The 24,678-nt window shown below is 41.6% G+C and overlaps 1 protein-coding gene across 2 annotated transcripts; it reads left to right on the forward strand.

The window, feature by feature from the left end:
* Positions 1 to 1,310: 1,310 nt before the first annotated feature.
* slc13a1 (solute carrier family 13 member 1) lies at positions 1,311 to 23,917 on the forward strand. Of its 2 annotated transcripts, none has more exons than XM_031833160.1 (15): positions 1,311 to 1,445; positions 8,511 to 8,639; positions 9,384 to 9,520; positions 16,363 to 16,547; positions 16,652 to 16,691; positions 16,933 to 16,996; positions 18,900 to 19,057; positions 19,604 to 19,723; positions 20,738 to 20,836; positions 20,975 to 21,079; positions 21,206 to 21,312; positions 21,509 to 21,603; positions 22,402 to 22,563; positions 22,886 to 23,023; positions 23,259 to 23,917. In XM_031833160.1, the coding sequence occupies exons 1-15, from the start codon at positions 1,341 to 1,343 to the stop codon at positions 23,400 to 23,402; spliced, it is 1,788 nt and encodes a 595-aa protein (XP_031689020.1). In that variant the 5' UTR covers positions 1,311 to 1,340; the 3' UTR covers positions 23,403 to 23,917. The 2 variants fall into 2 exon arrangements, with proteins under 2 accessions (XP_031689020.1, XP_020347923.1); XM_020492334.2 differs by lacking the exon at positions 1,311 to 1,445 and adding an exon at positions 8,176 to 8,278.
* Positions 23,918 to 24,678: the final 761 nt, after the last annotated feature.

Consider the following 24,678-nt stretch of genomic DNA (forward strand, 5'->3'; position numbering starts at 1 on the left):
TTCTTCAAAATCTGTCAAATTGGTTGTCAGTCAATGCTAGATTGCCATAGATTTTCAAGCAGATTTAAGTCAAAACTGTAATTGGACACTGCGGAACATTCACCATCTTCTTGTGTAGATTTCACTTTGTGTTTTAGGATTATTGTCTTGCTTAAATGTGAAATCCTCTCCCAATGTTTGGGGGATAGCAGATTGAATCAGGTTTTCATCTAGGATTTAGCCTGTGCTTAGCTCCTGTGCTTAGTTTATTTTTTATCCTGAAGATCTCCCCAGTCCTTAATGATTACAAGCATACCCATAACATGATGCAGCCACTGCTATGCTTGAAAATATGGAGAGTGGTACTCAGTAATGTGTTGTATTGGATTTGCCCCAAACATAACACTTTGTATTTGGAACAAAAGGTTATTGCTTTGTCACATATTTTGCAATATTACTTTAGTGCCTTGTTGCAAACAGGATACATGTATTTTTATTCTGTACATGCTTCCTTCTTTTCACACGGTCAATTAGGTTAGTAGTGTGGAGTTAAAAATTTAAATTTAACCAGGCAAGTCAATTAACAACAAATTCTTATTTACAATGATGGCCTACAGGGGAACAGTGTGTTAACTGCCTTGTTCAGGGGCAGAACAATAGATTTTTACCTTGTCAGCTCGGGGTTTTGATCCAGCAACCTTTCGGTTACTGGCCCAATGCTCTAGCCACTAGGCTACCTGCCACCGCTGAGTAACTACAATGTTGTTGATCACAGCCATTAAACTCTGTAACTGTTTTAAAGTCACCATTGGCCTCATGATGAAATCCCTGAGTGGTTTCCTTCCTCTCCGGCAACTGAGAGGAAGGACACAGATAGTCATATGTGTGGGGTACAGAGATTAGGTAGTCATTCAAAAATGATGTTAAACACTATTATGCAACTAATTATGTGACTTAAGCAAATTTGCAATAACAAAGGGGTTGAGTAATTATTAACTCAAGACATTTCAGCTTGATTTTTAAAAATTAATTAGTAAAGTATTATGTTTTGTAAAATCGAAAAACAATTCAATTTTGTCCTTTTGGGATATTGTGTGTAGGCCAGTGACAAAACATCTAAATGTAATCCATTTTAACTTCAGGCTATAGCACAAAAAGTCAAGGGGTATGAATACTTTCTGAAGGCACTGTACATTACTACACACAGGTCTCACATTCTCTCTCAAGGCCTCACTCTGGGCATGCCCAGTGGCAGACCGTTAAACAATAAAGATTTATGGCTGGCCAAGTAGACAGGATAAGAGATGAAGAAATGCCTTTAGTCAATTCAACACTCACCAGAGATTACTAAGCTGTTCGACATGATGAAGAGGTTTCTGAGAGTTGTCTGGAACTACCACAATCTCCTCATCATTATACTCACCCCTGTGCTGCTGCTGCCTCTCCCACTGGTCATCCAAGGAAAGGTGAGGGAGAGCATACCCTTCTCTCTCACACACACACACACACACACACACATTTTACATTTACATTTTAGTCATTTAGCAGACGCTCTTATCCAGAGTGCCTTACAGTTAGTGCATTCATCTTAAGATAGCTAGGTGAGACAACACATCACAATCGTATCAAGTACAATTTCTCTCAACAAAGTATTTATCAGCAAAGTCAGTGCTAGTAGGCAAAGACAAATTAATTGTTTTATCTTTTTTTAGGGGGGGGGGGGGGGGTCTGTGAGAGTTGTCTAAGATACTCTTCAAAGAGGTAGGATTTCAGACACAACACATACCCAGGACCGGACACTCAGGACAGGACTGACCATTGATACACCCACACAAAAAAAACCTTTAGGTACAAATGTTGTTACATACTGTAGTCACCACACATTATCACACTGTAACACTGACACATCCACAAACAAATTAATGAATACATGCAGTGGTACAGAACATGTGAAGTTCATCACAATTTATTGGCTTATCTTTGTTTGTACTTGTATACGCAATCCAGGTTTTAGCTGCCATGTATAAAAGATAAAAATAAACATGGAAAACCAGGCATGCATCGAAAACCAACCCCACAAACATAATCATTTCATTTGAATGCATCTATTAAAAGTCTGTATTTTACAACGATTTTAACAAAAAAACTGATTGAGTTTTCAATTCATGTCTCGTCAGAAACAACAGCCCAGAGAAATGCGATATCATTAATTTTAGACATTTAATGAGGTATTTAAAAAAAAAAATCTGGATTGTACAGTAGCAACCAAAAACACAGTCCAGGACATTTGTCTCAGGGGCACTGAATGGTATTGACAGATGTGCATTTCAAAATTAACAATTTCCAGGATATGGCTTGACCTGAACTGCTATATCCTCAGCCTCTCTCTCTCACTTATCACATGATATGTCAGGGCATTTCTTGATTCATATAGCCTAGCCTACAGTATATACACACTGAGTATAGCAAACATAGGTTTAGCTGGTCTTTCCATGACATAGACAGACCTGGTGATTCCAGCTGAAAGCTATCATCCCTTATTGATGTCACCTGTTAACTACAATCAGTGTAGATGAAGGGGAGGAGACAGGTTAAAGATTGAGATATGAATTGCGTATGTGTGCCATTCAGATGGTGAATGGGCAAGACAAAATATTTGTGCCTTTGAATTGGGTATGGTAGTTAGAGTGTGTCAAGAACTGCTACGCTGCTGGGTTTTTCACGCTCAACAGATTCCTGTGTCTATTAAGAACGGTCCACCACCCAAAGGACATCCAGGCCAACTTGACAACTGTGGGAAGCATTGGAGTCCTGTGGAACACTTTCGACACCTTGTAGAGTCCATGCCCTGATGAATTGAGGCTGTTTCGAGGGCAAAAGGGGGTGCAACTAATATTACGTTTCCTAATGTTTTGTACAGTCAGTGATGAAGATGAAGCCTAGGCTACTCACAGGTGATGGCCAATGTGCTGATGCCAATAGCCTATCTCAATATAAGCTATTTTGTAAAACATTGCTGTTCACTCAGAAGAGCAAAAACAATTTTGAGGATGTTTTGGAGGGGCTTCTACAAAGATATTAGTCTTCTCTTTTCATCAGTAGGCATTTGCTTTCCAAATGGTATGCCTACGTTTTTCTTGGAATTGTATTTCTCAGGATTGTATTTTGAAATTTGCGAAAGGCAAATTGACAGCCGCAACCAACCATATCAATATAATCCATAGATGGCAGTTCCTATTCAAGTCAGCACTCGCAGCCATTGCTATGAGTTTAACAGTCAAAGTGCTTGGGTTTGAGGTTCCAAATTCCTTCTATGGATTATATGTCTATGGCCATAATTTGTTCTTATTTGGCATGCTCGCTGCCCAAATTGCGGCCTTCACGATTAAGTGCATGTAATACAACTTAATCTACAGCACATTTTTTGAAGCTATTGATTCTCTGTGACTAAATTATGCTCCCTGGTGTAGTATTTTGTCTGTTCAGACATGAGTAATATAATTTTGGGAATTTAAATTAATAATAATGTCGGTATAATAAACCTTTAAAATGTGTTTAATTCTTTCTATTTATCAGGGGCTGCTGCAGCACACCTACTTTACTATTATTTATTTTTTAACTTCCTTTCCTCCCCAATTATCCAATTCCGATCTGGTCTCATCCCTGCAATTCCCCAACGGCCTCGTGAGAGGCGAAGGTCGAGTCATGTGTCCTCAGAAATATGACCAGCCAAACCACGCTCCTTAACACCCGCCAGGAAGTCAACCGCACTAATGTGTCGGAGGAAACACTGTTCAACTGACGACCGAAGTCAGCCTGTAGGCGCCCGGCTCACTAGGAGTCACTAGAGCGCAATGAGCCAAGTAAAGCCCCCCACTGGCCAAATCCTCCCGTAAACTGGACCACACTGGGCCAATTATGCGCCGACCTATGCAAATCAAATCAAATCCAATTTTATTTGTCACATACACATGGTTAGCAGATGTTAATGCGAGTGTAGTGAAATGCTTGTGCTTCTAGTTCCGACAATGCAGTAATAACCAATGAGTAATCTAACTAACAATTCCAAAACTACTACCTTATACACACAAGTGTAAAGGGATAAAGAATATGTACATAAAGATATATGAATGAGTGATGGTACCGAGCGGCATAGGCAAGATACAGTAGATGGTATCGAGTACAGTATATACATATGAGATGAGTACGTAAACAAAGTGGCATAGTTTAAAGTGGCTAGTGATACATGTATTACATAAAGATGCAGTAGATGATATAGAGTACAGTATATACGTAGACATATGAGATGAATAATGTAGGGTATGTAAACATTATATTAAGTAGCATTGTTTAAAGTGGCTAGTGATATATTTTACATCAATTCCCATTATTAAAGTGGCTGGAATTGAGTCAGTGTGTTGGCAGCAGCCACTCAATGTTAGTGATGGCTGTTTAACAGTCTGATGGCCTTGAGATAGAAGCTGTTTTTCAGTCTCTCGGTCCCAGCTTTGATGCACCTGTACTGACCTCGCCTTCTGGATGATAGCGGGGTGAACAGGCAGTGGCTCGGGTGGTTGTTGTCCTTGATGATCTATATGGCCTTCCTGTAACATCGGGTGGTGTAGGTGTCCCGGTGATGCGTTGTGCAGACCTCACTACCCTCTGGAGAGCCTTACGGTAGTGGGCGGAGCAGTTGCCGTACCAGGCGATAATACAGCCCGACAGGATGCTCTCGATTGTGCATCTGTAGAACTTTGTGAGTGCTTTTGGTGACAAGTCGAATTTCTTCAGCCTCCTGAGGTTGAAGAGGCGCTGCTGCGCCTTCTTCACGATGCTGTCTGTGTGGGTGGACCAATTCAGTTTATCTGTGATGTGTACGCCGAGGAACTTAAAACTTACTACCCTCTCCACTACTGTTCCATCGATGTGGATAGGAGGGTGTTCCCTCTGCTGTTTCCTGAAGTCCACAATCATCTCCTTAGTTTTGTTGACGTTGAGTGTGAGGTTATTTTCCTGACACCACACTCCGAGGGCCCTCACCTCCTCCCTGTAGGCCGTCTCGTCGTTGTTGGTAATCAAGCCTACCACTGTTGTGTCGTCCGCAAACTTGATGATTGAGTTGGAGGCGTGCGTGGCCACGCAGTCGTGGGTGAACAGGGAGTACAGGAGAGGGCTCAGAACACACCCTTGTGGGGCCCCAGTGTTGAGGATCAGCGGGGTGGAGATGTTGTTAACTACCCTCACCACCTGGAGGCGGCCCGTCAGGAAGTCCAGTACCCAGTTGCACAGGGCGGGGTCGAGACCCAGGGTCTCGAGCTTGATGACGAGTTTGGAGGGTACTATGGTGTTAAATGCTGAGCTGTAGTCGATGAACAGCATTCTCACATAGGTATTCCTCTTGTCCAGATGGGTTAGGGCAGTGGGCAGTGTGGTTGAGATTGCATCGTCTGTGGGCCTATTTGGGCGGTAAGCAAATTGGAGTGGGTCTAGGGTGTCAGGTAGGGTGGAGGTGATATGGTCCTTGACTAGTTTCTCAAAGCACTTCATGATGACAGAAGTGAGTTCTACGGGGCGGTAGTCGTTTAGCTCAGTTACCTTAGCTTTCTTGGGTACAGGAACAATGGTGGCCCTCTTGAAGCATGTGGGAACAGCAGACTGGGATAGGGATAGATTGAATATATCCGTAAACACACCAGCCAGCTGGTCTGCGCATGTTCTGAGGGCGCGGCTAGGGATGCCGTCTGGGCCTGCAGCCTTGAGAGGGTTAACACGTTTAAATGTTTTACTGACCTCGGCTGCCGTGAAGGAGAATCCGCATGTTTTGGTTGCGGGCCGTGTCAGTGGCACTGTATTGTCCTCAAAGCAGGCAAAAACGTTATTTAGTCTGCCTGGGAGCAAGACATCCTGGTCCGTGACTGGGCTGGTTTTCTTTTTGTAATCCGTGATTGACTGTAGACCCTGCCACATACCTCTTGAGTCTGAGCCGTTGAATTGCGATTCTACTTCGTCTCTATATTGACGCTTAGCTTGTTTGATTGCCTTGCGGAGGGAATAGCTACACTGTTTGTATTCGGTCATGTTTCCGGTCACCTTGCCCTGGGAATGAACCAGTGGTCTGTAGTGACGCCTCAAGCACTGCAATGTTAGACCGCTGTGCCACTTGGGAGGCCAGCGCACCTACTTTTTGAAGCTATGAATTCTTCTCATTTTGCCATAGGTCGGAGAGACATTTTTGCAGTTTTGAAGGCAATTTCCTGCAATTCTACACATTTTGCCATGACTTAATAGGACATCTGAGTGGCAAAATCAAAATGGGGGCCTCCTGGAGGTCAGGGCTCCTGGGCATGTGCCCTGCATGCCCGGTCAGTAATTCATCCATGATTACAAATTTAGATAGCTGACTAGACTAATTTACCAATATATATATATATATATATATATATATATATATATATATATATATATATATATATATATATTTATCAACAATAACTAAAACAATACTTGTCAACGACCCATATTATTCCTGACAAAATGTATGGCTTGTATCCCAATCGCCTTTTGAGGCGACATTTCTAGGCAGAACATCAAAATTGGCATGTCCCAATCCCAAGGTACACTCAAATAGTGCAGTGTAGTTAGCTTTACATTAAAGATTCTGACTTTTCACGTTAATACCTCTTAAACGTAACGTGCAAGAATGATATACATACTCCGAATCGGCTGATGATAGCGAGCAAGTTACACCCCTTGTTTTTGCAATTAGGTGTCATATTTTCTTTTTGGAGTCGAAATGTAGCTAAAACGTTGCTCTCTTCTTCTGAGGGTTAAGGGACCATCTTAAAACTGCAACACTTCGCAACCACATGACATATCGCTCTCAAATCAATTTGACATTGTTTTGAGACCGCTTTTTGCGAATCCACAGCAAGTAGTTTAGCTTTTTTTTTACTTTATCAATTCATTTATATTTCACTTTACAGATAAATCCCAAAGGATTTAAAATAATACAACCAACTGTTACTAGTTCAGGGACATCGCCTGTCCAATCAACGGTAATTACTTTCGAATTTTTTTACTTTGGCTATTTCTATTAATTTAGTTTAATTATATGTCAAAAATACTTGCTTAAATCTACAATAACTTCGACCCTCTAAGGACTTTCATGAATAAAACCAACTTATTAGTTCAGGGACCTTGTCTGTACAATCTTCAGCAAATACTTGAGTATTTTTTTATACCACCTTTAATTATTAGTTATCAACGAATACAAAACCATGTTATCCTGAAAATGCAGGTGTGATAGTTATATTATGCCAGCAGCATACCATCCTGCATACCACTGCTGGCTTGCTTCTGAAGCTAAGCAGGGTTGGTCCTGGTCAGTTCCTGGATGGGAGACCAGATGCTGCTGGAAGTGGTGTTGGAGAGCCAGTAGGAGGACCTCTTCTCTGGTCTAAAAAAAAAATGTTCCAATGCCCCATGTCAGTGATTGGGGACACTGCCATGTGTAGGGTGGGATGTTAAATGGGTGTCCTGACTCTCTGAGGTCATCAAAGAGCCCATGGCACTTATCGTAAGAGTAGGGGTGTTAACCCCGGTGTCCTGGACAAATTCCCAATCTGGCCCTCAAACCATCACGGTCACCTAATAATCCCCAGTTTACAATTGGCTCATTCATCCCCCTCCTCTGCCCTGTAACTATTTCCCCAGGTCGTTGCTGCAAATGAGAACGTGTTCTCAGTCAACTTACCTGGTAAAATAACGGATAAATAAATTCATGAATATTAATTAATCACAATGTAAGCCTACTCATACAAAAAAACATTGGCACCTCTAATGCAAGATTAACTTCACAGTGAAACACCACTATTCTGGCTATTAATCATTCTTAAAAAGTCAGTAAAATTGCTTATTTAGCCATCTCAAAAAACATATCCTGTATCATGCATGCAAGTCTGTCCACAACGATGCAGCAGCAGACCAAGCAATATGCTTCGAGGAGCACCCTATAACGTAGAATAACTATTCTGGTCGGTTGTCAACTTAATTCATGAATAGGTCCTGAGATCGATTCTGTTACTTGTTATTCGTGTCAGATATTTCCATTTTGGGATAGTTGTTCACTAAATTGCTAGCACTAGTTGCTCAAGCTGCTACAGTGGCTACAATGTAAACAAACGTCTCGTGATCAGTGGAACGCGAATGTCTTCTCACGTGATGCTGCCTTCGAATCCCGTCCCAAATTGCAGTTGCCAACTGGAGTGCTACCTAGTAAGGTAGTTGCCTTTGGAAGCAGGTAGGCACCTGAATTTGGATTGGGGGACACACACACACAGCCTATGATGATAACGAGATGCCCTTGGAAAGAATTATGACTATTACAAATTACTTTTCATTTCAGTTGACGAAAATGGGATAAGACAATAATTCCACGTGAGACTAATGGACGTTTGACTTGACATGAAGCTCATTTTCCTATTTTTTCCCAATCTGAAGCATGTTGTTTCTTTCCTTTTGGCCTCTTCTAGGTGTCAGAATGTGCGTTTGTACTGTGTGTCATGGCAGTGTACTGGCTGACAGAAGCCCTGCCACTGGCAGCCACAGCTCTGTTCCCAGCCTTGCTCTTCCCTTTCTTTGGCATCATGAAGTCCTCTCAGGTGAACATTGCACAATTTTATTGCATTCAATTGTGTGTGTGTGCAACTATTTTAAATTATAATAAAAATCTGCAAAAATGTTGATGAATGTATTTTCCAGGAAGCCGATGTTACGTAACCTGGCTGCTCTCCATCTCACTTTCATGTTTGATAAAACATATGACAAAACTCCTCTGGTTTGATTAATTCATCCATAAATCTATAAATGCAGGAGCATTTATTACATTATTATCATATCACAGTCAGCTCCTAACTCTTTATGCCCCGCTCACGTTATGTAGGAAACTCAAAAAATGTCCAACTTGCTAACTTAGGCAGAAAAGTCGGATCCTGAGTTTTCCACTTGGGAGGTACCAGAATCAACCAATAGGAAGCTCTACGCAAATAACTTACATTCATTTTAATTTGGAGCACCTGAGTTTCAGACATGACGTGAATGTAGCATTAGTCTGTAATAATCTGTTTATGATCTATTTTTTTTTATTAACAATCTCAGTGCCCGGCACTGTATGGTTTTATTGGCTTGGCAAAATGACACAGAAGGCATAATGTTCTTTCCATCCTTACTAGACAAATTAAAAGTCAGTATTATTTTTGAAATGTCCTCTTAACATGTTGATAGGTGTCAAAATGGACTGCTTATCATGAAATGTCAAATCTGACCAGCATATTGATCGACATGTCTAAGATCTTCCACCGCTCTTTTTTCCTGCTGTTCTCCCTTCTGCCCTCTCTCATGTCCAGGTGGCTGGGGTGTACTTCAAAGACTTCCACCTGCTGTTGATCGGAGTCATCTGTCTGGCAACGTCTATAGAGAAGTGGGGTCTCCACCGGAGGATAGCACTTAGTCTGGTCACTCTGGTCGGTGTCAATCCTGGATGGTGAGAACTTTCTCTCTGCCGGCCACTCTCTCATCGTCTGTTCCAGACCTCAGTTGCAGATGTGTGGCTACATTGACAGGCGATGCGCACAGAACGCGTAAGGAGGGAGAGATCGGTTTGTTGTTTTTAAAGTCTCTGAAAATTGTTCTATTGAAAAAGTTATTAGCTACCTATTGAATTTGGATCCAGCAACATGGTTAGCCTCAGTTGCAGGGACTGCTACTATCTCTCCAGGGATCCTGCCAACCAAAAGTCTGAAGAGCTGCTTGGGGTAGCAGCTAGCTTAGCTGCTAACTAGCTATCAAGCCAGGAAGGTTTCCAGGGAAGTTGAACCCAGCCCGCGATGCGATTAGTTCTTTTGGCAGGGACCACGATTTGTCCCGGGTTGTGGCTGTCTAAATCCCTACTGTTTTTTCGCTGTTTCCATTTGCCCTGCAACCTGCCCTGTTTGGAACTGTGTGGAGTGCTAGCATTAGCCTACACTGCTACCATGACATCCAAAACCAAAGCCAGTGGAAGTAATGGAGAAGACAGTGTTTCTCTATCACAGGTGAAGGATCTTTAAAAAAAAAGTTTTTAAAGGGTTCAACAAGCAGTTGTTATAACAACATGAAAATACCTTCAAGAGCTTTGTCCAAATACTAATGGATTTAACTAACAAAAGAATACACAATCTGACCAGAGAGGTCCAGGATCAACCTCTTTGGGATGATGCGAATTTTCGCAGCTTTTTGTTAGAAATCGCACAACATTTCAGCGTCCTGCTACTCATGCCAGGAATATAGTATATGCATATGATAAGTGTGTGTGTATAGAAAACACTCTGAAGTCTCTAAAACTGGTTAAATCGTGTCTGTGGCTATAACATAACGTGTTTAAGGAGTCAAAATGCGTCGAAAAACTGTTCCCGAAACACAAAAAAAATATCCGTCCGCCAGTCAATGTATTGTTTAACGCTGAAAAAAATACATAGGAATCCCCTGTAAATGCCTACAGCTTCCACACGATGTCGCCAATGCTGTCATTTTCATTCTGCTTTATCCTTGGTTTGGTAGCGTGACGCATTTCCTTTCTTTGGGCTCACCACAGGATGTTTTGAATGTGAAAACATGGACGATGATTTCAAGACTTGCTGCTATCGAATACAGATCGCCCCGTGATCAATTTAATAGATTATTAACGTTTATTAATACCTAAAGTTGGTTTAGAAAAGTAACTTGAAGTGATTTGTAAAAGTATATAGGCAACTTTTGTAATTTTAAAAAGTGACGTTGCGTCTTGTAAAGAGGCATTTTTCTGGATCAGACCGGTCTTCAGCAAATCACATTTTGGGTATACAATGACGGATTTAATCGGGAAAAAGACCCAATTGTGATGTTTATGTGACATATAGGAGTGCCAAGAAAGAAGCTCGTCAAAGGTAATGAATGTTTTATATTTTATTTCTGCGTTTTGGGTAGCGCCGGCTACCGCAAAATCTGTTGTTTTGTTGACGGTCTGGTATTTTGGGGGGGTGATTGCTATCACATAATAGCTTCTCATGCTTTTGCCGAAAAGCATTTTACAAATCTGACTTGGTGGCTAGATTCACAACGAGTGTAACTTTAATTCACTACCTTGCATTTGTGTTTTAATGAAAGTTTGAGTTTTATCGAAAACAATAGGTGGCTCTCTAAAATATCCAGCCGATTTTGATCCCGACACAGGGAGCTCATACTTAAGAAGTTAAGAACAGTTAGCATAGGTGGATGTCCTGAAAGAGACTTACAGTTTGTTGTTATATTGCTGCAAGTCACGCAAGATGACATCAGCACAGTCAGTGAATCATTATTAACCTCTCTGCGCACCGAACCCGTTAGTGGGATGAAATTCAACAACATACGGTGATTGCTACATAAATAGTAATATTAAACATTCATGAAAATACAAGTGTCTCACATGTTTCGAAAGCCTAGAATCTTGCTAATCCAACTTCGTTGTCAGATTTCAAAAATGATTTACTGCGAAAGAATACGATGCAATTATCTGAGGATAGAGCCCCATAAAAAACAACTTTCAACCAGCACAGGCGTCACAAACTGCAATAAAATAAATGGTTTACCTTTGACGATCTTCCTCTGTTTGCAATCCCAATGCTCACTGTTACACAATGAATGGTCTTTTGTTTGATAAAATACATTTTTATAGCCTAACAAGAAACATTTTGTGAACCGCTTGTGTCGTGAATTCCGTCTCATTCCATTTTCAACGACACATTCGATGTAAATACACACACTAAAACGTGACTTTTCCAGTCATGATTGGTTTCATTGTAATCAACCGGTTTGTTTGTAACACAACCAAACCTGATGGGTCATTTTGCGGGATGTATTGACTGAAAGAAACCGATTTGAAGACAACAAGTAATGACATCATTGTGCACCAATGATATGACCGCTGTTTCGTTGATCGACTGTATTTTAACCAAATGACCACTGATCGTCTTGAAATCTAGCTGGGTAGATAGCCAATGAGCTGAGGTAAACGGCAATATGTAATGTTTATGTGTTGGAAGACCAACCCATGTAGTAAACTCCGGCGTAAAGAGGTTCATTCGCCATTGAAGATTCATACCGGAAGGAGCCACGCATGTTACGCACAGCGTTGTTTTGGTAAAGCGCATCTTCAGCTGTTTATATATCAATCAGTATGGCGACTAAGTCAGGGAAAGCTAAATCTAAAGCTAAAGTCTAGATATACAGATGTACACACAATTTCAGAAGAAATTGATCGGGAAAGTGAGACAGAGATTGTTGGAGGACGATTCATTTAGCGATTCCCAAATGGAGGAATATTTTTTGAACGGAGAGGACATCGTTTTGGACTGGTAAGTTTTTCTCATGCCAATGTCGTTGTTTGAAATTAATAAGATAAAATATTATTTGTGAAATGAAATAGCTATTTGAGGCTGTTGAGGGGAGGGCAGGCCCACAACAATGGCCAAAGTGAAATGGAGACAGTAGATACAGCTGGTCTGTTGAAATATAATAAAGACAGTAGATCTAGCTGGTCTGTCATAATATAAAATAGACAGTAGATCTAGCTGGTCTGTCATAATATAAATGAGACAGTAGATCAAGCAGGTCTATAATAATATATTCAACCTTATGTTCCCTGTACTCTATATATATCTGTTTATTATACCTCTTGATACAGGGCTCATATGTGGAACTATACTAACTGAACATTTTCTTTCACAGTGACACTGACTCCAAATGGGAGCCCCCAGTGCCAAGGTGTCCATCCCCCACTGAAGCTGGTTCATCCAGCTCCTGCCACAAGGGGTGTTCATCTGCCCAAATGTATTTCTGCAGGCATGGATGTGCCTCAGGGCCAAAAGGGCACAGCATGGAGACATCGCTGTGTTCTTTGCAAAATGAAGTCCCCCATCACCTGCACCACATGCTTGGTGACCCTCTGCTTTACAGCAGAAAGAGACTGCTATGGTACCTGGCATCAGCAGCACAATATTGTGTAGAGGACTGAGGGTCTTGCAAATATTGAAAGTGTTATTTTGTAAATGTATATATTTTCTCCATTTTTTGGGTGGGTGTGTTAGAATACCATTTTGTTATTTTGTATATAGTTATTCCATTCAAAATGTATAACTTCACCAATTTGGCCACTTGGGCACATTTGGGCTACTTGTTTGGGACACCTGGGTGACTTCATGATAAATGTCATGTAGCACACTCATTTTGGAAATTATTCTGAAACTTTGCACAAGTACTGTTGCCCTCTTATGTTTTTCACTGAAATTGTCCCCATCATCCTATCTGAATGTTTGTTTTGTCTTGTTCATTTTAAAGATGATGATGCAACAATAAAAATGTATTATCTAAACCAGATCCATTGTGTTATATTCTCCTAAATTCAATTCACATTTACACAAACTTCAGAGTGTTTTCTTTCAAATGAAACCAGGAATATGCATATCCTTGGTCCTGGGCCTGAGCTACAGGCAGTTAGATTTGGGTATGTCTTCAGGCGGAAATTGAAAAAAAGTAGGGGGGTAGCTGTAAGAGGTTTAAGAATGACTGCGAAAACAGACTAGTGGGACAATCAAGGAAGAATAACATTGTTGTGGATGGCATACCAGAGCCTTCACATGAGAACTAGGCAGAGTAAGGAGAAAGTAAGAAAAATGGTCGCTGAAAAGCTGCAGATGGATAATCGAAAGATTGAGGTGGATTGCGCCTACAGGTCTGAAAAACCTGAACCAGCCCAGGTGACAGACCAAGGCCGATAGTGGTCAAGTTAAGGTTTAAGGACAAGATAGCTGTTCTGTAGCGAGCCAGGAACTTGAGAGGAAACAACATCTTCTTTAATGACATCCTCTTTAACAAGGACGACTCGGAAGCTGTGTGCCAGATGCAGAATGAAAGCTGCCAGAGAGCATGGGGACATTGCTTACATCCACTATGAAAGGCTCACTGGCCGTGTCCGAATACCCACACTAAGTGTGCTACATACTTAAACTGCAAACTATTTACTCATCACTATGCCACAGCTGCAATGCAGTAGCGGCTCCTAATTGGCTGAGTAGGTGGCGAGGGGGCCGAGTGCGTGTGGATTTGCATCACATTAACCAGTCTGATAATAGCAAATTTACAATTTGATTCATTTCTTTAAACGCTAAATAGAATAGGAATTGAGTTACATGCATACTCAGGCTAGTTATAGGCAGACTATCACATTCAACCTATACTGAGTGCTTAATTTGAGCCGGATTCTGCCGGAACAGAATCTGGCACCTCTCCGTTTAGGACTGTTTCATCCGGAACCTAAACTCAGCAAAAAAAGAAACGTCCCCTTTTCAGGACCCTGTCTTTCAAAGATAATTCAAATAACTTCAGATCTTCATTGTAAATGGCTTGAACACTGTTTCCCATGCTTGTTCAATGAACCGTAAACAATGAATGAACATGCACCTGTGGAAGAGTCTTTAAGACACTAACAGCTTACAGAGGGTAGGCAATTAAGGTCACAGTTATGAAAACTTAGGACACCAAAGAGGCCTTTCTACTGACTCTGAAAAACACCAAAAGAAAGATGCCCAGGTTCCCTGCTCATCTGCGTGAACGTGCCTTAGGCATGCTGCATGGAGGCATGAGGACTGCAGATGTGGCCAGGGCAATAAATTGCAATGTCCGTACTGTGAGACGCCTAAGACAGCGCTACAGGGAGACAGGACGGACAGCTGATCATCCTCGCAGTGACAGACCATGTGTAACACCTGCACAGGATCGGTACATCCGATCATCACACCTGCGGGACAGGTACAGGATGGCAACAACAACTGCCCGAGTTACACCAGGAACACACAATCCCTCCATCAGTGCTCAGACTGTCCACAATAGGCTGAGAGAGGCTGGACTGAGGGCTTGTAGGCCTGTTGTAAGGCAGGTCCTCACCAGACATCACCGGCAACAACGTCGCCTATGGGCACAAACCCACCATCGCTGGACCGGACAGGACTGGAAAAAAGTGCTCTTCACTGAAGAGTCGCAGTATTGTCTCACCAGGGGTGATGGTCGGATTCGCGTTTATCGTCGACGGAATTTTGTTCTCATTTTGTCAGTCATAGTTGAAGTGTACCTATCATGAAAATTACAGGCCTCTCTCAACACATCTTATCTATTGATTTACTATCAATACACACCCTCATATACATTTATATTCCAGACTCTGCCATTGCTCTTCGTAATATTTCTGATTTCCTTTATTTTTATTGGATTTTTTTGTGTGTTTGGGGGGGGGGGGGGTTGCCTGTATTGTTAGGTATTACTGTACTGACGGTGACAAGAGCATAAGCATTCCACTAGACCCGTGATAGCGTCTGTAAAATGTGTACGTGACCAATACAATTTTATTTGAATTTGATAATGTCTACACTGTCAGTCAAAACATATTGATTCAATGGTTGTAAAGATGCGGGGAGGTCCGTCTGTGATAAAGAGATCCTTTGCATTTAAACCACACTCTACAAAGCAATTACTGCAGGCTCTAGTTTTATCTTATCTTATCTTTATCTTATCTTAAGTATCGCCCAGTCATATGGTCAGGTGCTGCAAAGGACCTAGAAAAACTGCAGCTGGCCCAGAACAGAGAATCCCGTCTTGCTCTTCACTGTAATCAGAGGGCTAATATCAATACTATGCAGGCCAGACTCTCTTGGCTAAATGTAGAATAAAGACTGACTGCATCACTTGTTCATTTATAAGAAAATTGCTAATTGTTTGCATAGTCGGCTTACACACATGTTACCCACCAGACATGCCACCAAGGGTCTTTTCACAGTCCCCAAATACAGAACAAATTCAAAGAAAGGTACAGTATTTTATAGAGCCATGATTGTATGGAACTCTTCCATCTCAGATTGCTCAACAGCCAACCTGGTTAAAAAAAAACACGGCACAACGCCCCGATTTGATCTAGATGTTTTGTGTTTATGTAGGCTATGTGTGACATTTTAAATTTACATAGTTCTGCCCTTGAGCTTTTCTTGTCTGTTAATGTTCTGCATTATGTCATATTTCACGTTGTGTTTGGACCCCAGAAAGAGTAGCTGCTGCTTTAGCAACAGCTAATTGGGATCCTAATAAAATACCAACAATACCAACTGTGTCACCATCTTGGAGGACCATGTGTTTTAAAAGGTATTAACACTAACACAGCAGAAGAGCTATATCTAAAGGTCTAATAGAATGCTCTGAATCACCAATTAGGAGAAGAAAAAAAATCAGAATTGGGCGAACCACCCATTTTCATTGGTTAGCGCCCCTGTGGATGTCTCTTTGCAGGCTGATGTTGGGCTTCATGAACAGCTGTGCCTTCCTATCCATGTGGGTCCAAAACACATCCGCCGTTGCCATGGTGATGCCCATCGTTGAGGCGATCATTCAGCAAATCTTGAATGCAGAGGGAGAAGGTGAGCAGCGGCAGCGAACAATGACGGGCACCAGCAACCTTGGTCTAGAACTGGATGGTGAGAAAGCACAATAATGATCCATACATTATTTACCCACAGAACTTAGTTATTGGTAGGAATTTAAGATTTGGAAGATTCAGAACGCCACATTATTCCTACAGAGACTGAGGGACCGTGTGAGAAGAATGAAGAGCCAATAAGGTATTTTGGAGTTCCTCTGCATATATTTATAACATTCTTAAAAGGATCCCCCAAATTACTTCAAAATGTCTTTACCTTTAAAGCAGTCAATGGAGAAGGATAGACAACAATCCAAGATGTGGATTTGTTTACACTGTCAACAACGTAAACGTTTTCATTCGCATTGTATCAATTGTCCTCATGCCTGGTCTTGCTTTAATTTCACGTAAGTCATTATTTATTTATTTTTAATCTCTGGTAGAACAAATAAGGAACCAGATGAAATGGAGTACACTATTCCAGAGGAAGCACCCTCTCAGACCAATGTAAGTTGTACAGGTACAGTGGCTTGCGAAAGTATTCACCCCACTTGGCATTTTTCCTATTTTGTTGCCTAACAACCTGGAATTAAAATTAATTTTGGGTGGGTTTGTATAATTTGATTTACACAACATGCCTACCACTTTGAATATGCAAAATAGTTTTTTATTGTGAAACAAACAAGAAAGACAAAAAACTGAAAACTTAAGCGTGCATAACTATTCACCCCCAAAGTCAATACATTGTAGAGCCACCTTCTGCAGCAATTACAGCTGCAAGTCTCTTGCAGTATGTTGCTATATGCTTGGCACATCTAGCCACTGGAGTTTTTGCCCATTCTTCGAGGCAAAACTACTCCAGCTCCTTCAAGTTGGATGGGTTCCACTGGTGTACAGCAATCTTTAAGTCATACCCCAGATTCTCAATTGGATTGAGGTCTGGGCTTTGACTAGACCATTCCAAGACATTTAAATGTTTCCCCTTAAACCACTCGAGTGTTGCTTTAGCAGCATGCTTAGGGTCATTGTCCTGCTGGAAGGTGAACCTCTTTCAGAGATTTGAGACTGGGACAGACTGAAAACAGGTTTCCTTCAAGAATTTCCCGGTATTTAGCGCAATCTATCATTCCTTCAATTCTGACAGGTTTCCCAGTCCCTGCCAATGAAAAACATCCCCACAGCATAATGCTGCCACCACCATGCTTCACTGTAGGGGTGGGGTTTTCAGGGTGATGAGAGGTGTTGGGTTTGTACCAGACATAGAGTTTTCTTTGATGGCCAAAAAGCATGCCCACATGCCTTTTGGCAAACACCAAATGTGTTCGCTTATTTTTTTCTTTAAGCAATGGCTTTTTTATGGCCACTCTTATTTGGTGTTCTGTGGGATGTTCAAAGTTTCAGATATTTTTTCATAACCAACCCCTGATCTGTACTTCTCCACAACTTTGTCCCTGACCTGTTTGGAGAGCTCCTTGGTCTTCATGGTGCCGCTTGCTTGGTGGTGCCCCTTGCTTAGTGGTGTTGCAGACTCTTTCAGAACAGGCATATATATATATACACTGAGATCCTGTGACAGATCATGTGACATATATTGCACACAGGTGGACTTGATTAAAATTATGTGACTTCTGAATGTAATTGGTTTCACCAGATCGTATTTAGGGGCTTCATAGCAAAGGGGGTGAATACATATGCACGCACCGCTTTTAAAAACACTTTTTTCCCCCCATTTCACTTCACCAATTTGGACTATTTGGTGTATGCCATTACATGAAATCCAAATAAAACTTCATTTAAATTACAGGCTGTAATGCAACAAACTAGGAAAAAAACGCCAAGGGGGTTGAATACTTTTGCAAGGCACTGTAACTGCCAAAATAAAGGCATTGGGCCACCATGAGCCACCAGAACAGCTTCAATGTGCCTTGGCATAGAATCTATGAGTGTCTGGAACTCTATTGGATGGATGCAACACCATTCTTCTATAAGAAATTCCAGAATTTGTTGATGGTGATGGAAAGTTCCGTCTCAGGCGTCACTCCAGATTCTCCCATAAGTGTTCAATTGGGTTGAGATCTTGTGACTGACACCCACTCACTCTCTTTAAACCCCCTATGCTCTTTTGAGACCTCCCTTTCAAAAGTCACAGATCTCTTCTTCTAGCCATGGTAGCCAAGAATAATGGGGAACTGGGCATTTTTATACATGACCCTAAGCATGATGGGGTGTTAGTTATATCCTTTCTTTTAAGCAACAGCTTTCAACATACTTTGTAAGTGTTTCCTTTATTTTGGAAGTTACCTGTAGATAGCTCACAAATCAAAAGCTTATAACACTGCCATATCACAATGGGCTTCTAACATGGTCAAGACAATTCATGACACACTACCATCTCTTTTTCTTCTTAAAGGTGATTGGTCAAAAGATAGAGGGCCGCTACCGAAGTAAGAGAGAGCACATGATGTGCAAGGGGCTGTGCCTAAGCATCACATACTCTTCCACTATAGGAGGGATTGCCACCCTTCCTGGGACCTCCCCCAACCTCATCTTTTCAGAGTACATCCATCAGTGAGTTCTCCATCAGCTATATCTAGTGGTGGTCAGACTTTATATACAGTATATCACAGGAGGCATCTGAGGCTCATAATGTCTGGAATGGAGCAAATGGAATGGCATCAAACACCTGGAAACGATGTGTTTGATGTATTGATACCATTCCACTTTTTATGCTATAGTCATTACCACAAGACCGTTCTTCCCAATTAAGGTGCCACCTACCTCCTGCGACATATCCCTACACTGTATGCAATAGAAATCTTTAGAATGCATCGTAACAGAGGAATACAAGTGGCTTGGTCAATGATACATAGAGTATGATAGAAAGGGCTGCACTCTGTATGGCGCAATACTACTGTATACTTGAACATGCTAAAATGTTTTTTCTATTCTACTGAGCTGTTTACTTCATGTTCATATTATATTATATCTTATTGTTGTTGCATTGTCGAGAAGGAACCTGCAAGTAAGCATTTTGTTGGACGGTGTATACCATGTATCCCGTAGAGACTACTAATAAAACTTGAAACATCTCCATTCAACCCTATTCATTGACAGGTTTTACCCAGAATGCACCTCTGTAAACTTTGGAAACTGGATCGTCTTGTGTCTGCCAATCAGCATCATTGCTTTGCTGTTGTCATGGATATGGCTGCACTGGATGTTCATCGGCTCAGAGTGAGTAAACACCATTTCAAGGCGTTAATGAGCATTTCACCTTTTATTGACTCAACACTCCAGTTTCTCGCTTGTTTCATCAGATCACGATTGTCGTTAACCTAAATTGGCCTCATCCTTGACCCTAAGTATCACCTTATCCGTTCAGTGTTCTTTCCTCACCGTTCCTCCCTCCCATCACTCACTCTTTTATGTCTTGACTTCTCACTCAAACACCCTTTTACACCAGGGCTCTCTGCCTGTCACTGTAAATGTAACCACCAGTACCACAGGGCAGACTGGCCTGCATGAGTCATTTATTAACTGAAAGGCTCATGATCAACAAGCGAGGATGGGTTAATCATCCATACAATACGTGTCAAACTCAAGAGCCCATTTAATCCTGGGCTTGAGTAAAAAAAGGTTTTGATTCATTGTTTTTTTTAATGTATTTAAAAAACTACCTCAAATCACCATTGAAATTACTAAAAACCAAATTGAAACCGTGCAGAAATCATAATGGACGTAGATTTATAGTTTCTTCACTCTGTGTAGCTTGCCAACAGTCATCGAAGCAAAGGCTAGAAATGTCAGGAAACATTTGGTAACCGTCATCTAAACAAAAGCTAGAAAATCAGGGAACATAGAAAATTCCAAAAAGTGATGCATAATGAACAATGTTTTTGAAATTTTGAGGAAAGATAAAATGAATTAAGTGCGGCCTTCCGGACCTAGCCTCGTACAAACCATCCTCATCTCGCGAGCTCACATTCTGTTTCACTAGGTCAGGATGAGGCTACTCCGGACCTTGGTCACAACCGAATGTGGCCCGTGGGAAAAATGTGTTTGACATCCCTGGTCTACAGAACTGGGGGAAACCCCATTAATGCTTAGCTGTTGGTCATGTTCATTGTTCTGTTGGAAGCAGTTGTTTTCCCTGAATGGCACAACTATTTTTGAATGCTTTGAAAAAATGAATTGCATTGCAGGTATGTCTTCCATCAACAATGTCATGTGTTCAATAAACCCATGCAGCTTCAGGGTGCTGTTCCGTCCTAGTGGAGAGCGCTCTGAGAGAGAGACTGCAACAGCCAGAGTCATAGAGGAGGACTACAACACGCTGGGTCCTACAAGGTGACCCTTAAAGCTTCACCACCTTGTTTCCTCCCTTTTTTAAATTTTTATATCTGTGCTGATTAGAAAGTTCATGCAAACTTTTGTTTGAGAGTGTCTGTGTATTGCAAGACATCCGATCCGAACGGCCTGTTTCAGTCCCCAGGAGGTTGTGACCGCGTTCATCTTCATCCTGATGGTGGTGCTGTGGGTCTTCAGAGACCCTGGATTTATGCCAGGGTGGGCCTCAATCTTCCTCCCTGAGTGAGTTCAATACCCTCTTCTAAAATAACTTTTTACAGAGCAGCATCACTCCCCAGCAACACATGCACTTCAAAAGGTTTCGTGATATGTGACTAAAAGGCACATGTCCTCATTCTCTTCATGTAGATATGCGGGCTACATCAGTGACGCCACCGTGGCCCTACTGCTGGGGCTCATGTTCTTCATCATGCCAGCACACAAGCCTTCTGCAGATAAACACGGTATCAAATATGGTACGGTACCCCGAATAGCATTACACCTGGGCATACTCACTGAGACGGTAGTCCATAAGAAAGATACATGATAACAGTGAAGCGTTTCCCCAGCGCACCCACTATTTTCTTCTCGTCGTCGTATAAATTATTGCACAGTTTGTGTTTTTGTGGCAGCGTAACAGGCTTCATGTCATGTCGGTTGCTCTGTTTCTAGAGGCCATGATCTCATGGAAAGAGTTCCAGGCCTGTATGCCATGGGAAGTCGCCCTACTTGTTGGTGGGGGCTTTGCACTTGCTGAGGGCACCCAGGTACCATCTTGTCTAAAACCTTTACACTCCAGCCATATCATAATCAATGTGTCAAGGAAATTAGTCACCCCTGTGTTAAAAGTATTCCATGCTAAGGCTATTTATTTAACCCTTATTTACCAGGTAAGTTGACTGAGAACACATTCTCATTTATAACAACGACCTGGGGAATAGTTACAGTGGAGAGGAGAGGAATAGGCCAATTGTAAACTGGGGATTATTAGGTGACCGTGATGGTATGAGGACCAGATTGGGATTTTAGCCAGGACACCGGGGTTAACACTCTTACGATAAGTGCCATGGGATCTTTAGTGACCACAGAGAGTCAGGGCACCCGTTTAACATCCCATCCGAAAGACGGCATCCTACACAGGGCAATGTCCCTAATCACCTTGAGCATTGGGATATTATATATATATATATTTTTTTAACAGGAAGCCCAATTCTGATATTATTTTAACCTAATTGGTCTTTTGACCTCTGAAAAAGATCTGATGTGAAAAGATCTGATGTGATTGGTTAAAAGACCAATTATTATAAAAAAATATCAGAATTGGGCTGCCTGTCTAAACGCAGCCATATAGACCATGCCCTTCTTATACAGCCAAAAGTTTGGAGCTATCGCACTGAAGTCTGACGCTACGGTCACATTTTATTGTGTAATTTGTATGAATATAGAATTAATGTATATTAGGAAGGATAGACACCCACATGTTCCTAAAAAGGAAATTTCCCATGATGCTTGCTAACAATAAAACATGTCTACAGCATTCCTACAGTCTGTCTGTATTTCTATAGGTGTCTGGTCTGTCCTCCTGGGTGGCAAACCTGCTATCTCCTCTGGGGAGCCTCCCCATCATAGCAACAGTCACCATTGCCTGTGTCCTTGTCACCTCAGTCACAGAGCTGGCCAGCAATGCAGCCACCATCACCATCTTCCTCCCTATCCTTGCCCCTCTGGTGCGTTCATAGATCTTTCCCGCTGACTTATGAATTATTTGTTTGCAATAATGATTTTTTCCCCTATTTATCCCACTGTAAATTGTCTGCTAAATGACAAAATGTTATGCAATATAATTTCTCAGTGGCTAACAAACGTTAATGGAATGAATACGGCAGTAGGGGGGGGATCATTAGCTACAATATGAACATGATACAGAATAACTACATCTGCTACTTCAATAGACATACAGAAATGGAGCGGTCATAAAAAAATAGAAACATACTCTTCTTTTGACGTGCATCTGAATGCCTCTTCCTTCCCATTCTCCATGAATGGCAGGCCGAAGCTATCCATGTGAACCCACTCTACATATTGATACCCACAACCCTCTGCACATCCTTCGCCTTCCTGCTTCCTTCATCCAACCCATCCAATGCCATTGTGTTTGCCTACGGCCACCTCACCACCACGGACATGGTGAGTGCACATCGCCTCAAAGTAAATGCACTACACATAGGCCAGTTTCAAAATACCCATGTTGAATGAATCCAGAAGGGCTAGTTCTGGTTTAGCTGACCCGATATACAAAAATAACCTTCATTAGTACACAGGTCAAAGCCTGTTGATGTACCACTAGGTCTGGTTCCCAGGCTAATGAATGCTAACAATGGATTTTTGCTTGTCTAATGCTGCTTGAGTATTGTCATTTCAGGTGAAGGCGGGGATTGGTGTGAATGTAATCAGTGTCCTTGCAGTATTATTGGCTGTGACAACATGGGGGATTCCACTGTTTGACCTGGATACCTACCCTGATTGGGCACCTACTCCATCCACGTCAAACGTCACTGGATGGTGAAATCAGTCAGGAAAACACTAAATACGGGGCCATAGAGTGTTTGTCTAATGCTGGGTTCATGCACTCTTCAGAAGTTGGACACTGTACTATCTGACTAGAAAAGTAAAAGGTACAACCATATTACCACAATGTTCCCCAATTGAATTTCCAACATGGAAGCTGATAAGTAATGTAGTTTTGAGTTCAGGAGCTTTCTAGGAGAAATCACTACATCTCCAATAACTGATGATAACAGCATCACTGTCAGGAACACTTAAATGGTCAATAGCAGAATGTATCCTTCAGTTGCACTTCTAACCCTCACCTCAAGCTTAGAACCCAGGAGGACTGGTGGGGCTATGTTAGGAACCATTCTAATAGGGAGTTAGGGCTAAAAGGTGAGGATTCGCCATGTGCCAAAGTGTTTAATTTATTGGACATGTCACTGATCATTTAACACAATGGCAGGGGAGACCATTTATAAAGAAATCAACTTTGTCAGGAAATACTTACAATAAATGTAATTAATCAACATGTATCATTGTTTTTGTACTGCAAATGGATTTTTGTATTATAAATACAGGACATTGTTGCTCCAAGGACACATTTATTTCAGTTAATTTGTGCACAATGTCTTATTTTCAATGCTGAAGCGTGACAGAGATCGTGAGCTCCTGATTACCCCAACGAAAGAGCAAGGCAGTGAAATATTATTTTTGACAACAATAACTAGGATTTCCAAGGCTCTGAATCGATGTTTGTTTAGTATTTTATTAGGATTCTCAATTAGCCGCTTCCAAAACTCTTCCTGGGGTCCAAACAAGAAACAAAACAAATAAAATACATAGTTAGCATAACAAGACTTAAGAAATCCCCGCTATGCCCTCCGATGTACCATCAAACAGGCAAAGCGTCAATACAGGACTAAGATCGAATCGTACTACACCTGCTCTGAAGTTCATCAGATGTGGCAGGGCTTGCAAACCATTACAGACTACAAAGGGAAGCACAGCCGAGAGCTGCCCAGTGACACGAGCCTACCAGACGAGCTAAACTAATTCTATGCTTGCTTCGAGGCAAATAACACATGCATACACATGAAATACACGAGAGCACCAGCTGTTCCGAAATACTGTGATCACGCTCTCAGCAGCCGATGTAAGACCTTTAAACAGGTCAACATTCACAAGGCCAGATGGATTATCAGGATGTGTACTGAGAGCATGCACTGACCAACTGGAAAGTGTCTTCACTGACATTTTCAACCTCTCCCTGTCCGAGTCTGTAATACCAACAT

Source organism: Oncorhynchus kisutch, linkage group LG10, assembly GCF_002021735.2.
Source record: "Oncorhynchus kisutch isolate 150728-3 linkage group LG10, Okis_V2, whole genome shotgun sequence".
Taxonomy (NCBI): domain Eukaryota; kingdom Metazoa; phylum Chordata; class Actinopteri; order Salmoniformes; family Salmonidae; genus Oncorhynchus; species Oncorhynchus kisutch.